The sequence below is a fragment of the Cinclus cinclus genome, unplaced genomic scaffold (genome assembly GCF_963662255.1).
Source record: "Cinclus cinclus unplaced genomic scaffold, bCinCin1.1 SCAFFOLD_32, whole genome shotgun sequence".
NCBI classification, from domain to species: Eukaryota; Metazoa; Chordata; class Aves; order Passeriformes; family Cinclidae; genus Cinclus; species Cinclus cinclus.
Genome location: NW_026912098.1, coordinates 1,640,290 through 1,656,643, shown reverse-complemented (window position 1 = coordinate 1,656,643; position 16,354 = coordinate 1,640,290). Strand labels below are relative to the sequence as shown.

Sequence of the window (16,354 nt, the reverse complement as noted above, 5' to 3'; positions counted from 1 at the left end):
GTGTCCTGCAGGGATCAGTGTGGGCCCAGTCCTGTTTAACATCTTTATTGATGATGTGGAGAAGGGAGCACAGTGCACCATCAGCAAATGTGCAGATGGCACCAAGCTGGGTGTGAGTGTGGATGTGCTGGAGGGTAGGAGAGCTCTGCAGAGGGACCTGGACAGGCTGGATCCAGGGCACAAATCCAACAGGGTGAGGTTTAACAAGACCAAGAGCTGGGTCCTGCACCTTGACCACAACAACCCCTGCAGTGCTCCAGGCTGGGGACAGAGTGGCTGGAGAGGGGCCAGGCAGAAAGGGACCTGGGGGCAGTGATGGACAGCAGGGTGGACATGAGCCAGCAGTGTGCCCAGGTGGGCAATGGCACCTGGCCTGTGTTATAAGTGAGTTATTGGAATTGATAGAAATAAATTTGATTAGATTTAGTATAATTTATTTAGTAAGTGATAATAAGTAAAATAGTGTTGGGTGGTTGGGGACTTTTGTTTTATTAATGGTTCATGATTTTTTATTTGATAGTTTTGATTTATATATTTTTAATTTTTTGTGTCATGTATCTTTTTTCTTGTGTTTTGTGTATGTGTGGTGTGTTGTTATGGTTTTTTTTGTTTTCTAGTCGTTGTGTGGATGAAGGTTTTTTATTTTTTTGGTGTTTTGATGTATATTTATATATTTGTTATATAATATTTAGGATTTTTTATTTTTTGTTTATTTTATTGGATGGTTGTAGTTAGATTTCATGTTTGTAGTTAGGTTTTATATTTGTATTTAAATTTTGGGAAATATACATTTTGGGTTTTTTTGTTGTTGTGAATTAGGTTTGGTGAATAAATATTGATTGCATTTTGTTTTATTATTTTTTATTTTGTTTATTGAACTGTTGTAATTTTTGATGCTTTAGAATTCGAGTTTTAGTTAAGATTGGGGGTTTTTTTTTGGTTTATATCTAGTTTGGATGAGTATTAAATGGGTAGTTTTTAGGTGGATTTTTATAATAGTAATTATTTTGTTAAGAATATAAGGTTTAAATGATAATTTAAAATTAGTAATATTATTAGTTTGGTAAGAGATGATAAGAGGGTGGGGTATGGTTATGGGGAATGGTTAAACTATGATTTATATTAATTTTGTTGGGGGGTTTTTTGTGCTTTTTTTAAAAATTTTTTTGTAGTTTTGTTATGGTATTTTGTGTAATTTTAGTATGACTTGTATATATATAGTATTTTTTTTAAGAGTAGTGTAAAGTTTTTTTTTTGTTGTAAAAATATTAATGGATGAGGAATGGTGTGGCCATCAGGAGCCGAGCTGCTGTGCCACCCCTGACCTGCCCCCACCTCTGCACACAGATATTGCTGCTGCAGCTCTAGAGAAGGGAGCAGAAGGAAGCTTCAAAGAAATGAGATCCCCAATAAAAAAAAAAAAATTTGGGAGATCCTTTAGTTCATTTAAAGCTACAGAGAACAGAGCCCCTCATGGACAGAGTCCGGGGCCACAGAAAAGGTGGAGAGACAAAAAAATATCACAAATATAGACGTGATTTTGTGCACAAATTATTAGACTAAAACAAAGGTAAAAACTTTTGGCAAGAAAGAAAAAAAAAAAGAATTCTCAAAAATGACTCATATTACAAGTGACTAGGAGAAAATGGCAACTCACAGAAATAGGCAAAGTTCACAGTTTCTGAAACCTTCCAGTCATCAGTGTCCACAGTGCAGCCTTGAGCTCCTGGTTCCTCAGGCTGTAGATGAGGGGGTTCAGGGCTGGAGGCACCACTGAGTACAGAACTGACAGGGACAGATCCAGGGATGGGGAGGAGATGGAGGGGGGCTTCAGGTAGGCAAAAAAGGCAGTGCTGAGGAACAGAGAGACCACGGCCAGGTGAGGGAGGCAGGTGGAAAAGGCTTTGTGCCTTCCCTGCTCAGAGGGGATCCTCAGCACAGCCCTGAAGATCTGCACATAGGAGAAAACAATGAACACAAAACAGCCAAAAGCTAAACAGCCACCAACAGCAATGAGCCCAAGTTCCCTGAGGTAGGAGTGTGAGCAGGAGAGTTTGAGGATCTGAGGGATTTCACAGAAGAACTGGCCCAGGCCATTGCCCTGGCACAGGGGCAGGGAAAATGTATTGGCTGTGTGCAGCAGAGCATGGAGAAAGGCACTGGCCCAGGCAGCTGCTGCCATGTGGGCACAAGCTCTGCTGCCCAGGAGGGTCCCGTAGTGCAGGGGTTTGCAGATGGACACGTAGCGGTCGTAGCACATGATGGTCAGAAGGTAAATCTCTGCTGACATGAAGTACGAAAAGAAAAACACCTGAGCAGCACATGCAGAGTAGGAGATGTTGTTGGTGTGCCAGAGGGAATTGTGCATGGCTTTGGGGACAGTGGTGCAGATGGAGCCCAGGTCAGTGAGGGCCAGGTTGAGCAGGAAGAAGAACATGGGGGTGTGCAGGTGGTGGCCGCAGGCTACGGCGCTGATGATGAGGCCGTTGGCCAGGAGGGCAGCCAGGGAGATGCCCAGGAAGAGGCAGAAGTGCAGGAGCTGCAGCTGCCGCGTGTCTGCCAATGCCAGCAGGAGGAAGTGCCTGATGGAGCTGCTGTTGGACATGTCTGCACTCTGGGCATGTGGACCTGTAAAATAAAAAGAAATCATGGAATAGTTTGATTTGGCGATGACTTGAAATATCCCAGCCCAGCTTGGTGTCACTTTCCCCCCACTGCCTGCCCAGGGCTCTGCTGCCTGGAGCTCTCCCTGCCAGCTGCTGCTTCCCTGTGCCCAGGGCTGGGCCCTGCCAGTGCTGCCAGAGCCCAGCCCAGCCCTGGGGGCTCAGCTCTGCCCTGCAGACCCCTCCCAGCACAGGGCACTGCCAGGGCCAGCTCTGCCTCTGCAGGCTCTGATGGCAAAGTCAGAGCAACCCTGAGGAGGCTGGAAAAGCAACAGTGATGCTGCCTGTAAGGGGCCCTGTTCTGATTTCTTTCTTTGCCTTGTTTATTCAGACCTGAGAGAAATTGTTCTTATTATTCTCAACCTGAATAGAGATATGAATATCAATGTTCAATTTTCCATCTAGGCGACCATGAGCAGTAGATTATAAAATCAGGATTTTCCCTTTTATGCAGCCCCTGACTTGCTGTGCTCCCTGTATAATCTATTTGGAAATGTTCTGTAGTTAAATGTCACGCTGGGAGCAGTCCTGATCAATGCACCATCCTCACCGCACAAGGAGAACACTTCCAAGTCTCACCAGCTGTCTCCCTCCACCCAGACCTTGTCCCCCAGTGCTGTCAGCAGCTCCCAGGGCTGGCTGAGAGCTGTCCCTGGCAGGCAGCAGAGTCCCTGCCCAGCACAGCACCCTGGGCTGCAGGACCCTGCTCTGCAGGACAGCCCTGGGCACCCCTGGCTGCTCTACAGGAGAGAGAATCAGAGAATGTACTGACAGAGTCTGTGGGCATTGGGATGTTCCAGCTTTAGGAGATCCCTGCAGGAGCTGCAGCTGCATTGTCCTGCAGCCAGAGGCTTCCTGTGTCCAGGGCTGGGAGTGATTCTGCCCCAGGCACTTGTGAGCATCTTCCCAGCCCTGACTGATTGAAGATCTCTGTGCTGTGCCTGGGCTGGCTGCAGGCCATGCCCTCAGACCTTCTGGGCTGGGAGAAGAGCTGCAAATCAGCAGAAAGGTCTTTTTGAAGCTTTTCATGGTTGCCAAGAGCTGCCTCTGTGTCCTTGGAGCCCAGCCCAGCTCACTAGCAGAGACACAGCACAAGGACTTTAATGACCCTCTTGAGGCTTGGATGCTGTTTACATCAGACACGGTCCCCCATATTGTGCTTAAAATCTTCACAAAAACTCAAAGTCATATTCAAACTGCAAAGTTTCTTCAAGTTTTAATAGATTCCAGTAAGGAACACAACTGAGTAAGTGTCCCAGGTTCCAGGTACAGCAGAACACTGTTGGCAGTGATGACAGGTGGGGACAAACAAGGGAAAGGTGTCTGTGATGCTGAGCAAACCTGGATGTGTCTCAGCAATGCCAAGGGCCAAGGGCTGAGCCCCAGCCCCTGGCAAGGCAGATCCTGTCCCTCCCTCCTTGCTCAGGGCTCTTCCCGGGGCACTGGGCTCTGGGGATGTGCAATGCCAAGGGCAGCACCATGGGGCGGCCCCTGCCAGGCTGCTGAGCAGGGACAAGGAGGCAATGAGGCCCCAGCACAGCAAGGCTCACTTGTCCCCTGCTGGCCAAGGGCCCAGGGCCAGCAGCCATGGCCAAAGTGCTGCAGCACTTGGCTCTGGCAGGGCCTTTCAGCTGCTGCCCATCCCTGTGCCCTCTGCAGCCCAGGCTGTCCTACGGTGTCCATGCCCTGCCCCTCTGTCCCTGCAGGCTGTCCTCATCCCCCGGCTGCCCCACCTGGCTGGCCCCTTCCTTTGCTGACAGCTCTGCGTCCTGCCTGCCTCTGCCTGCACACACAAAGCCTTGGGCTCCTCCAGATTCCTTCTGGGGGACGTGCTGCACTCAGCCCTACTCTGGGAGGGAAATTCTTTTCTCCTTGGGTCCTGTCTGGGCTCTCCTCTGCTCTCCTCAGTTTCACCTCCATCGTGCACAGAGCTCCTTTGTCTCTATATTGTGGTCATGTGCCCAAAGCCTCCAAAACCAACCTTGGGTGATTTCTGGGCCCTCTTAGAGGTGTTTGCAATTGAAAACATTCTGTTCATAGTCTACTGAAAAAAACCAGAGGAACAAGGCAGCCAGATCTCTCTGTTCTGCCTATTTCTTTCTAGGAGCTATGCTTGGATACATGGAATTTTGGAGGCCAATTTTAGCCATTGCCTCTGGACAAGAAGCTAGGTTTTTTTCCATAGAAAGGAAGGAAGTATGCACCAGTGTTTCAGGGGCGAATGAGCATTCACCACCTGAGGCCAAGGCCAGCTGGAGCGGTCTGGTCTTGTATCTTTTGCCTTAGAGAAACCCTTTTATATATGGAAGTTTTAGGGGGAGCTCCAGTTTCAGCTATGGGTTACAGGAAACGCAGATGGTTCTTTTCCATAGGAAGGAAATCACAAAGTCTCAGTGCTCCAGGGCAGATGAGAGGCAGCCCTTGACATGCTAAATTCAGCCAGACCTGTCAGGTAATCTGTGGGAGTCCCAGTCACCAGACCTGTTCCATGACCCCTTGGTTCCATGGGACCCCACAGTGTCACAATGGTCTCCATGATTCCATGGGGCCTTGCAATGCCACAATGTTCTCCATGGATCCACGGTGCCCTGCAGGATCACAGTGCCCCTTTGGCTGCACGAGGCCCTGTAATGCAACAATGGCCTCTTGGTTCCACACAGCCCTGCTGCTTCACACCGGCCCCTTGGCACCATGCAGCCCAGCAGTGCCTCAGTGATGAACTTGGTTCCAAGGGGTTTTGATGGTGTCACAAAGTGTCATTTCACAAGTCCTGAAAGTGTCACATTTGTCTCCATGGTTCCATGGGACCTCTCAATATCACAATGGTCTGCACAGAAAGGAAACCACAGAGCCCCAGTGTTTCAGGGGCTGATAAACTGCAGTCAGCAGAACCCAAGACCAGACAGACCTATTTGTCCTAGCAGCATTTTGTGGGAGAAATCCTTGAGGATAGGAATCTGGGAGGAAAAGTTCCCATTTTGGCCTTGGGTGCTTGTACAGGAGGGATGGTTCTTTTCCTTAGGAAGGAAAGCACCGAGCCCCAGGGTTTGAAGGAAGGTGAGAGCTGGCTCTAAGGAAGACAAGGGCAGCCAGACTTGTTGGTAATGGCAGCTTTTGTATGGGAGCAATCCCTGCATATTGGAAATTTTGGAAGAGGAATCTCATTTTGGCCATGGATTCTTGAATGGGAAGGACAGTCCTTTTCCATTTGAAGGAAATCCCAGAGCCCCAGTGTTTCAGGGCAACATGAGAAGAGACCCTTGACATGCCAAGGGCAGTTGGAGCAGTCAGGCCAATCCAACCAGACCTGTTCCCTGTTCCCTTGGATCCACAGGGCCCTGCAGTGTCACAATGGCTGTGTCATGTTGGATCCTTGGTTCCATGAGGCCCAGCTGTTTCACACTGCCCTCTTGTTTCCAAGGGGTTCCACAGTGTCACAGTGGTTCTTTGCTCCCATGTGGCCTTGCAGTGTCACAGGGGTCTCCTTGGTGCCTTGTGCCACCAAAATGAACCCTTGGTTCCATGGGGACTCACAGTGTCACAAGGGTCTCCTTGGTTCCATGAATCCCTTCAGAGCCCCTCAATTCAACGAGGCCTCAAAGTGTCCTCATGGCCTCCAGGATTCCATGAGGCCCCAGTGTCACAATGGACCTTTGGTTCCATGGGGTCCCACACTGTTCCATGAATCCTTAGTTCCATGGGGCCCTGCAGTGTCACAATGGACTCCTTGGTTTCGTGGGGCTGCAAAGTGTCACAGTGGCCCCTTGGTTCAGAGACAACTGTGATGCCTTAAGGTTTTAGCCTTGGTATTTTTCAAATCCTGTACTGCATCAGTGAATATCTCTAAATGCCATAGAAAATGTCAGTTTACAATCTTCACATTTTGGTCAGGCAAAACAATTCCTCCTGGCCTGAAACTCAAGGACACCCTACAGCCGCAGGGTCTGAAAATATAAATGAACGTGAATTTGGGGGAGCGAACTGGGGTAATATGGCTTCATTCCCTGAAGCTGCAAAGGGAGAATTAACCACTGATATTGAGACAGACCAAACTTACAATTTTTTTTAAATTTAATGGGGATCATCATTTTTGTATGTAGGCGCTGGCCAAGAATTGTGCCCAGACAAAAGTATCCAGGACACAACTGTTTGGCTGCCTTGCCCTCTGTTGATTTGGTTAGATTATGAGAAGAATGTTTTTATTTGCCAGCAACGTGGAGAGGGCCCAAAAATCTCTCAAGATGGTGTTTGGAGGCTACAAGCAAACGACCACTATATAGGGACAAAGGAGCTTTGTGCCCAGAGGAGTGGAGACTGAAGAGAGCAGAGGAGAGCACAGACAGGACACAAGGAGAAAGGAATTTCTATCCCATGGCAGGGCTGGGGCCTCATTGCCTCCTTGTCCCTGCTCAGCAGCCTGGCAGGGGCCGCCCCATGGTGCTGCCCTTGGCATTGCACATCCCCAGAGCCCAGTGCCCCGGGAAGAGCCCTGAGCAAGGAGGGAGGGACAGGATCTGCCTTGCCAGGGGCTGGGGCTCAGCCCTTGGCCCTTGGCATTGCTGAGACACATCCAGGTTTGCTCAGCATCACAGACACCTTTCCCTTGTTTGTCCCCACCTGTCATCACTGCCTCCAGTGTTCTGCTCTAACTGGAACCTGCGGACACTTTCACAGTCATATCCCTCGGTGGAATCCATTAAAACTTCAAGAAACTTTGGAGTTTGAGTAAGACTTTGAGTTCTTGACAAGTTTTCTTTCTGCTCCCTCTCAGGGACTGATGTCCAGGGACTCAGCACTCTTGGAACACCCCAGCTCTACAGACAGGGCAAGTGTGAGGAATTCTGAAAGATATTATTACATTATCAGTCTCGTAAAGGGTGAAATATAGGAGAGGTAAAACTACATGCCAGTCTATCAGAAGCCAATGTATTTCCTGATTGCAATGCAATAAATAAATATTTTTCAACCTATTAGCTTTTGCCAGACAATAGCACTGATATTTCTAACATAAATCAAATATTATTTTATCCCATGTGGTCTTGCCACAATGCATCTTTTACAGTTTAAATCCTCCAAAATATCTGGTCTTTTTGCAGGGCCATCATTTGAAATTTGTTTCTAGTTCAATCTCTCTCTCTACAATGCCTTCTCTAGTCCATGGCCTTTCTAAGTCAGCACACCTTATCTCAGAGTTTGCATGCACATGAACAAGACTGTGAGAGCTTTCAGTCAGGCTTTGAGAATCCTTTACAAATCCATTTCTCACAAGTATCAATCACAAAATGCCACAATGACCTCTGCTCTAGAGACAACAGTAATAAAATGCAGCCTTGATAATACCAATGGAGATTTCTAAGTTCTTTGACATATTTCTCAATTAATGGAGTTGAAAACTTTTCTGATGAACTGCACCAGATCAGAGGGAAATCAAGGCAGAACCGTGGTTTGATAGGAAACCTCTCAAGAATTCAATCATAATCAAACTCCAAAGTTTCTGATACTGTTCATGGGTTCCACTGAGGGACACAACTGAGAAAGTGTGCCCAGGTTGCAGTCAGAGCAGGAAATTGGAGGCAGAGATGACAGGTGGTGTGGGAAATGCAGGCATGGAGAGCTCTCAGGGCCTTGTGCATACAGGCTCAGAGATGGAGATGGATCCAAGGTTTGACCTAAGACCTTGGAGAAGAATTGGAGAGTTAGAGCATTTAAATAAAATAGACACAAAACCAGAATATAAATTTGTAGTTTAAGTAGAAATGTGTTTTAAGCAAACAGAAACATGTATTATGTAAGCAAAGCAGTATGTTAAGTAAGATAGTAAAAGATTATAAAGATTAGCAATAGAACCTGTTATAAAGCTAAAAGCTTAAGATGCATCAGTGAAGGTTTGTGAAGTGTTTTATGATTGGTTGAAAAATGACACACTGCAGCAAAGCCATGGGAAGGAAAGCAATTAATGTCTGGTGTCAAAAGACACTAGCAAAGTTCATAGAAGTATTTGATTGGCTAAAATCCTGACATATGGCATTGTAACTAAGAATAGATGACTTCTGAAATTATGGTGTTGGATGTAACACCTTTAATATCTCACCCTTCAATGAGACTGATGCAATAAAGCAATAAACCATTTTTTACAATATCTCTCAGTTGCCCCATCTGTTGTAATTTTAATCTCCTGATAGAGATTTTTCAGACATCAGCAGTGCTCCATTGAATTGAATAGGGATGTAGGGACACCAGGTCTATCCTGTTGAAGTCAATATGGATTTAGGGACATCACATTTGCCCTATTGAAATTAATGAAGATTTTAGGGAAACCAGGTCTATCCATTCAAGTCAGTGGGGATTTTTTTGAAATTTGGTGCTAAAATTGGGAAAATTGGGTAAATTTGGGGGAAATCTAGGGCTGAATTGCAGGAATTTCCACTCCAGAATCATGGTGCTGAGACTGCAGAAGTCCTGGATGAATTCCTGGAAGCCAATCCCAAATCCCAAATCCCACATCAGCAGCCTTTTCTGGAGTTGTGCCTTCAGGCAGGCCCAAAAATCTCCATTTTCACCCCAAAAATGGGATTTTGAGCACCAAAATCTATGGCAAATCAGGTTGACTTGCTGAAGTCATTGGAGATTGAGGGACACCAGGTCTATCCCTTAATAGCATTTGATTGGGAAGGTTCATGGTTAAACTGGGAGCACTGGGAGCACTGGGAGCAGCTAAGGCAGGGCACTGGGATTACTGGGAGCACTGGGGCAAAAGTGAGACCACTGGGAGGGATTAGGAGAGATAAATGAGGATGAACAGGACTCCAGATCTACCCCATTGAAGTCAAAAGGGATTTAGGGACACCTGATCTGTCCATGAAAGTCATTGGGGATTCAGGGGCATCAAGTCCACCCAGTCAAAGCCATGAGGATTTTTGGGACACCAGGTTTGGGGGTTTTTCAGTGATCCAGGTTTCCAAGGGGTAACCAGGTGGATCCAGGTGTTCTTTGAGATGATCCAGAATATTTCTGGGGGTACCCAAATGTATCCAGGAGATTTTTGGTGGATCTAGGTGCACCCAGGTAATTACCGGGGGGATCCAAGAGCTTTTGGGTAGTACCCAGGTGTACCCAGATAATTTTTGCGGATATCCAGGGAACTTCTGAGGCACTCAAGTGTCCCAACTTACCCTGATGGCCTGGGGGAAGATGACAGCCCAGTCAATGTGGACACAGATGACCCTCAGCAGTGGGGGACTGCCAAAAGGGACCCCAGTATTCAGAAGGCAGCCCAAAAGTCCAGGTGAGGGCCCCGGGGGTGGGAGGGAGGCCTGAGTTACCTCAGGAGAGGATGCAGCACAGGTACACCGAGGTGCTTTGGTCTGTGGGGTTGGTGAAGACAGAGTTCTGCACCAGCTCCAGCTCTGGGGTGGCAAAGGGGGCACCCCAAAATCTCAGGGGGGCAGTGGGGGACACACCAATATGTGAATACCCAGGAGTTCAGGTCTAACCATTAAAGTCAATGGGGATTTAGGGACACCAGGTCTATCCATTAAACCCAACAGAGCCCACCATCTCCCACTTCATGTGAAGGAGAGGTTGGAAAATTTGGGGCTTTTGGATTTCCCCATAAAGTTCTGGGAATTTTCACAGGGAATTCCTCTCCTTCCTTTAGCACTGGCCTCGCCCTTGCTGGAGCTCCTGGTGAGTGCAGGTTCCAGGCTGAGAAGTTGGAGAAGCAGCCCCAGGTGGGCCTCGGGGTCCTGCCCGGCTGCCAGTGCCTGCTGCTGTTCCCAGGCATGGACTGGGAGGGCACCAGTATAAACCAGTAAGCACTGGGAGACACCCCTGAGCCCCTGAGTCCTTTGGCAGCAGCTCCCAGTATAAACCAGTAAGGATTGATGTGCCCAAACCTGCTTCCAGTGTGGTCTAGAGGCTCCAAGTGGGGTCTAGTGAGACAGGGTATGGTTTTGAAATACATGGTATATATGGGTTTGAAAATTCAGAATTTTAGAAGCCTATAAGATGCTTAAGCAGGTAGAGGGGAAATAGAACACATGGCAGGAACAGTATGGATCAAACCACACAGGAACTTAGTTGCCCATAAAAATCCATTAAGATAAGCTATATTTTGGAAACTCAGCAAAGCAAGACCTGGCTATTGCACAAACCCTACAGAGCAGAAACCTGTGGCTCCAGAAACCAGCCAGGAACAGACGGGTGGTTTTGAGCAGGACAAGCTGACCTGAAGGAGAGTCAAACCTCCACTGCACCTGCCCAGAAGGAGAGGTCAAACGCTGATCACTGAGGAAGACACATGGCCTTCATCCCAAAAACCACCGGACACGACCTCCAGGAGGTGTGGCAGCTAATTATAATACAAAGGGAGAGAAGGTGGAGATGGGTGGGCAGGGAGGTGTGGGCTGGTGGGATCAATGTGTATTTCTACCTGGAACCTGTCTTGACCAGGTATGCATGGTTTGGAGGAGATATCCCCTCCACGTGTCCCAGCTGGACAAACATAAAACATACTCTCTAGAATTATGGTGTCAAGTCCTGATTCCTGAAATCACTGGGAAATGTGGAGCAAGGTTGTCCTCACTGGGTCAGATCTAAAGGCACAGCTTCTCTGAGTAGGATAGGACTCCTTAAGGGAGACACTGGATCCATTTCAACCACAGAATGCTGCAATCACCTCTGCTCTAAAGAGAACAGCAATAAAAGACACTCTTTAAACTATGAATACATATTTCTTAGAAGTTCATTGAAATATTTCTCCATAACTGGAATTGAAAACCTTCCTGATGAACTGCACCAGACCAGAGGGAAATCAAGGCAGAGCCGTGGTTTGTCAGGAGTTCCTTGGTCCCAATGAGCCCCGTGGTGCATTTGGTGCTGAGCCCTTGATCCTCAGAGTCTGAGAGGAGATTGCACAATTCCTTCCAGGAGTCCAAGACAGAAGAAAAACCTAAAGGGTCTCAAAGCATTAATGGGTCCCACTGAGGTCCATTTCAAAACACAGGATGCTCATGGACTCCTTGGAGGAGAGAACTGGGGGCCACAATTGTCCAAAAACATCTCAGAGACTGAGAGATGAAAGGTCAAAGGAAAGTACCTCAAAAAAGTAAAGTACCTTGAAGATCCAAATAGCCCCACTGAGTGTTGTTACTGACAAAGGCTCTCAAGAGACTAATTAAAGCAGAGAATTGGAGGCCATGATTGCACAAAGCTCTCAGAGACTCCAAGGCAAAAGCAAAACCCCAAGTCCATGGAAAAACCTGCAGTCCCTGGGAGCATGAAGGAGCCCCCAGGGCCATTCCTGACCAAGGCTCCCCAGGGACTGGTCCCAGCAGATCCCTGAGGCCACTGGCATGTGGGGGGATGCTGAGGGCAGGACAAGGGCTGACAGTGCCCAGCCTTGCTGGGGCTGTGCCAGGAGGCCCCAGTGGCTCAGGACAAGGTGTCTGCTCACAGCCCTTGCTGGCACAGACCCTGCTGTGCCCCAGGCCACCAAGACTTGGCTTCTCTTTGTCCCCTCCTGTCATCACTGCCTCCAATTTCCTGCTCTGACTGCAACCGGGGCACACTTTCTCAGTTGTGTCCCGCAATGGGACCCATTAAAACTTTTAAGAAACTTTGGAGTTCGATTCTAACTTGGAGTTCTTCAGAGGTTTCTCCACCTCCCTTTCAGAGACTGAATTAAAGGGCCTCAGCACAAAATCCCAGAGAGGTTCATTAAAGTCCTTGTGCTGTGTCTGTGCTGCTGGGCTGGGATGGGATCCTGGCATAGAGGACAATCCTGGCAACCAGGAAGAGCTTTAAAAACCCATTTCTCTTGATGAGCAGCTCTTCTCCCAGCCCAGCAGGGCTGAGGGCACTGCCTGCAGCCACCCCAGGCACAGCACAGAGGCACAGAGAGCTTCAATCAGTCAGGGCTGGGAAGATGCTCACAAGTGCCTGGGGCAGAATCACTCCCAGCCTTGGGCACAGGAAGCCTCTGGCTGCAGGACAATGCAGCTGCAGCTCCTGCAGTGATCTCCTAAAGCTGGAACATCCCAATGCCCACAGACTCTGTGAGTACAACTCTGAGTGTTTCTGGTGCAGGGGAGATGAAATGCTCATGAAGCTCTGACATGCTTAGGTGTTCTGATATGTCATAGAATATTTCCAAGACAAGGTTTTGGTACAAATGGAGAAGATTCCTAAGACATTGTATTTGGTTTCCTGGTATAGGAGAATGGCAGGGAGGGAGGGGATAAATATTAAAGGTAATATGAATTTTCACAAATGCCTGAGACATGCAAACTGTTATTTTTAGTGATCAATACGATCACGGGCATTTCCTAATGTGCTTTCAGCCGCTCTGCCCTGGGGCAGCACCAGCATCCCCTGTGCTGGACCCATCAGGCTCAGTCTGACCTGTCCTTTCTCCAAGCTGCAAACAGAACCTGCCCCCAGCCAGTGCCCTGCAGACAGGCAGAGTTCTGTAGGGACAAGGAGAGTGCACAGAGATTTGGGGTGTGTGAGTGCTGGCAGGGAGACATCAGGGACAGGGAAGGATCTCCACAAGGAAAACCTCCAGGAAGCAGAGAGAAGATCAGGCACTGATAGAAAATAAAAACCAGAAATGTTGTGTCATGGAGAGTTTAGAGATCTCCAGAGGATCCTCTGCACCAGTGCAGCCCCTCGGTCTGAAGAAGCCCCCTCCCTCCTGTCCCCCAGCCAAGCCTCTGCCCTCAGGGCTGGGGCTCCAAGGCGTGAAGCCCCTCCTGTGCAGGCAGAGCTGCAGCAGAGCCGTGGGGCAGCTCTGCAGCCCCGGGCCCAGTTCCCTCTGCAGAGCACAGGGCTGGGAGCAGCTGCCCGGCACTGGGGGCTCTGGGAGGGGGCACAGCTGGCTCAGGGTGACGCTGTCCCCAGTGCCCGGCTGTGGGCAATGCTGTCAGTGCAGCCAGGGAAGGAGCTGCATCTCCCTTACTCCAATGACACCACTGGGACACTTGGAACTCTCCCTGAGATTTCAGTCCAAACTTGGAGCTTTAATCATGGATGCAACCTTTCCAAGAGCATCTCTGAGTTTTAAATGAATGGGGAAAAGCAGAGCTGTTCTGGCACTGCACATGCTGTTGGGTTGGTCAAATGAGCAACAGGAGTCCTTGGTTACAATTGTGGTGCTGGGTTGTGGTGGATCCATCTCCTCTCAGCAGTACCTGGTGGTTTTTAAGGGAAACGGGAGGATAATCACCCTCCACCTGAACAAGGTTAAATCCCAGAGAAAGTCTGAGCAGGTCATAATGACAGATCATCTTTCTTCTCTCTCCATTCATTACTTTCTCTCACAGAACATGCTCTGGTCTCCCTGAGGGCAGCAGAAATGGCGAGATTTCAGATATCCAGAAATACCAGGAGAGATATGGGGGAAGTTTACAAATCTACTCTTAAATTCTAAAAATATAAATTGTGTCTATGTGCGTGTTAGAGGAGAGGATGTCAGGGAAGTGGCTTTGATTTTGGTTACAGGTGTGTCCTCTATCTCTTCATTGTCTCTTTCTCCATGACAGAACCCAATGCCCAGAGTGCAGAAATGTCCAACAGCAGCTCCATCAGGCACTTCCTCCTGCTGGCATTGGCAGACACGCGGCAGCTGCAGCTCCTGCACTTCTGCCTCTTCCTGGGCATCTCCCTGGCTGCCCTCCTGGCCAACGGCCTCATCATCAGCGCCGTAGCCTGCGGCCACCACCTGCACACCCCCATGTTCTTCTTCCTGCTCAACCTGGCCCTCACTGACCTGGGCTCCATCTGCACCACTGTCCCCAAAGCCATGCACAATTCCCTCTGGCACACCAACAACATCTCCTACTCTGGATGCGCAGCTCAGCTCTTTTTCTTTTTGTTCTTCATCTCAGCTGAATACTCAATCCTGACTATCGTGTGCTACGACCGCTACGTGTCCATCTGCAAACCCCTGCACTACGGGACCCTCCTGGGCAGCAGAGCTTGTGCCCACATGGCAGCAGCTGCCTGGGCCAGTGCCTTTCTCCATGCTCTGCTGCACACAGCCAATACATTTTCCCTGCCCCTTTGCCATGGCAATGCCCTGGGCCAGTTCTTCTGTGACGTACCCCAGATCCTCAAACTCTCCTGCTCACACTCCTACCTCAGGGAACTTGGGCTCATTGCTGTTGGTGTCTGTTTAGGACTTGGCTGTTTTGTGTTCATTGTTTTCTCCTATGTGCAGATCTTCAGGGCTGTGCTGAGGATCCCCTCTGAGCAGGGAAGGCACAAAGCCTTTTCCACCTGCCTCCCTCACCTGGCTGTGCTCTCCCTGTTCCTCAGCACTGCCTTTTTTGCCTACCTGAAGCCCCCCTCCATCTCCTCCCCATCCCTGGATCTGTCCCTCTCAGTTCTGTACTCAGTGGTGCCTCCAGTCCTGAACCCCCTCATCTACAACCTAAGGAACCAGGAGCTCAAGGCTGCAGTGTGGACACTGATGACTGGACAATTTCAGAAACATTTAAGTGGTTTCTGAAAGTGAAGTGCCAATTTCCGTGCATCTCTTGTAATAAAAGTAATCTTTGATAGTTCTCTTGGTTTTTGATTTTTTTCTGTTTTCAGTTTTTAATATTGTCCATAAACTAATCCCATTGTTTCTGCCATCTCTCCTTTTATTTCCTCTCCAACTTTACTCTGACCCACTGACTGTGTTAATGCAGAGCTGTGCTCTTGGTGGTTTGAAATGAAATAAAGGATATCCCAAAAGCCTTTTCATGACAGATGCTCCTTGTGTTCCCTTCCCTGGAGCTGCAGCAGCAATGTCTGTGTGCAGAGCTGGGGACAGATCAGTGATGGCACAGCTGGCCACACCATTCCTGATCCAGGCCAGGTGCCATTGCCCACCTGGGCACACTGCTGGCTCATGTCCACCCTGCTGTCCATCACTGCCCCCAGGTCCCTTTCTGCCTGGCCCCTCTCCAGCCACTCTGTCCCCAGCCTGGAGCACTGCAGGGGTTGGTGTGGTCAAGGTGCAGGACCCAGCTCTTGGTCTTGTTAAACCTCACCCTGTTGGATTTGGGCCCTGGATCCAGCCTGTCCAGGTCCCTCTGCAGAGCTCTCCTACCCTCCAGCACATCCACACTCACACCCAGCTCGGTGCCATCTGCACATTTGCTGATGGTGCACTCAATGCCCTCATCCAGATCATCAATAAAGATGTTAAAAAGGACTGGACCCAAACTGATCCTGGGGGGACACCACTTCATACACACTGGATGTGGAACCATTCCCCACAAACCTCTGGGTCCGCATTGTCCATTCATTTCTTATTCCAGGCAAGGAGAATGAGGGTAGGTCACACAGGACAGGGGAAATCCTTTGTTCCCATGGGCTCACACATGTTCTGAGATGCTGCCCTGTCTCTGTCCTTTGGGATTTTCAAATTCGGACCAAATCAAGACTTGAAGCACTTGGTCTGACCCCGTTTCTGACAGCTTGGGCTGCAGACTTGCTGAGGTCCCTTCCAACCTCAGTTTCCTCATGTTCCCAGGACAATGCGGCTCCCGATTTTGGAATGGGCTAGCACAGATGTTTATGGGAGAGGAGCCCCCTGGGGCTGTAGATGTCATGATGCTTGCAAGGTGCACGAGCATATCTCATTAGCTGGGGCATTTGAGTACTTGAAGAAATGTCCATGTCTTCCCACCAGGAGAAGTGTA

General features: G+C 48.9%; 2 protein-coding genes across 2 annotated transcripts; one reads left to right on the top strand and one right to left on the bottom strand.

Annotated features, from left to right (window-relative positions):
- Window positions 1-1,672: 1,672 nt before the first annotated feature.
- On the bottom strand, window positions 1,673-12,985 carry LOC134057283 (olfactory receptor 14A16-like). The gene is made up of 5 exons (XM_062514278.1): window positions 12,974-12,985; window positions 10,864-10,918; window positions 10,012-10,069; window positions 9,836-9,902; window positions 1,673-2,449 (listed from the first exon to the last, which is right to left on the bottom strand). The coding sequence occupies exons 1-5, from the start codon at window positions 12,983-12,985 to the stop codon at window positions 1,673-1,675; spliced, it is 969 nt and encodes a 322-aa protein (XP_062370262.1).
- A 1,241-nt stretch (window positions 12,986-14,226) lies between these two features.
- On the top strand, window positions 14,227-15,171 carry LOC134057282 (olfactory receptor 14A16-like). Its single transcript, XM_062514277.1, has one exon. It carries the CDS (start codon window positions 14,227-14,229, stop codon window positions 15,169-15,171), a length of 945 nt encoding a protein of 314 aa, XP_062370261.1.
- Window positions 15,172-16,354: the final 1,183 nt, after the last annotated feature.

Coding starts and splice junctions, on each gene's coding strand:
- LOC134057283 (XM_062514278.1), bottom strand. Junction 10,070..10,863: donor TGTCCTGCTCAAAACCACCC/GTCTGTTCCTGG, acceptor TTGCCACCCCAG/AGCTGGAGCTGGTGCAGAAC. Junction 2,450..9,835: donor TCTTCCCCCAGGCCATCAGG/GTAAGTTGGGAC, acceptor TGCGGCCACCAC/CTGCACACCCCCATGTTCTT.
- LOC134057282 (XM_062514277.1), top strand. CDS start 14,227: ATGTCCAACAGCAGCTCCATCAGGCACTTCCTCCTGCTGGCATTGGCA.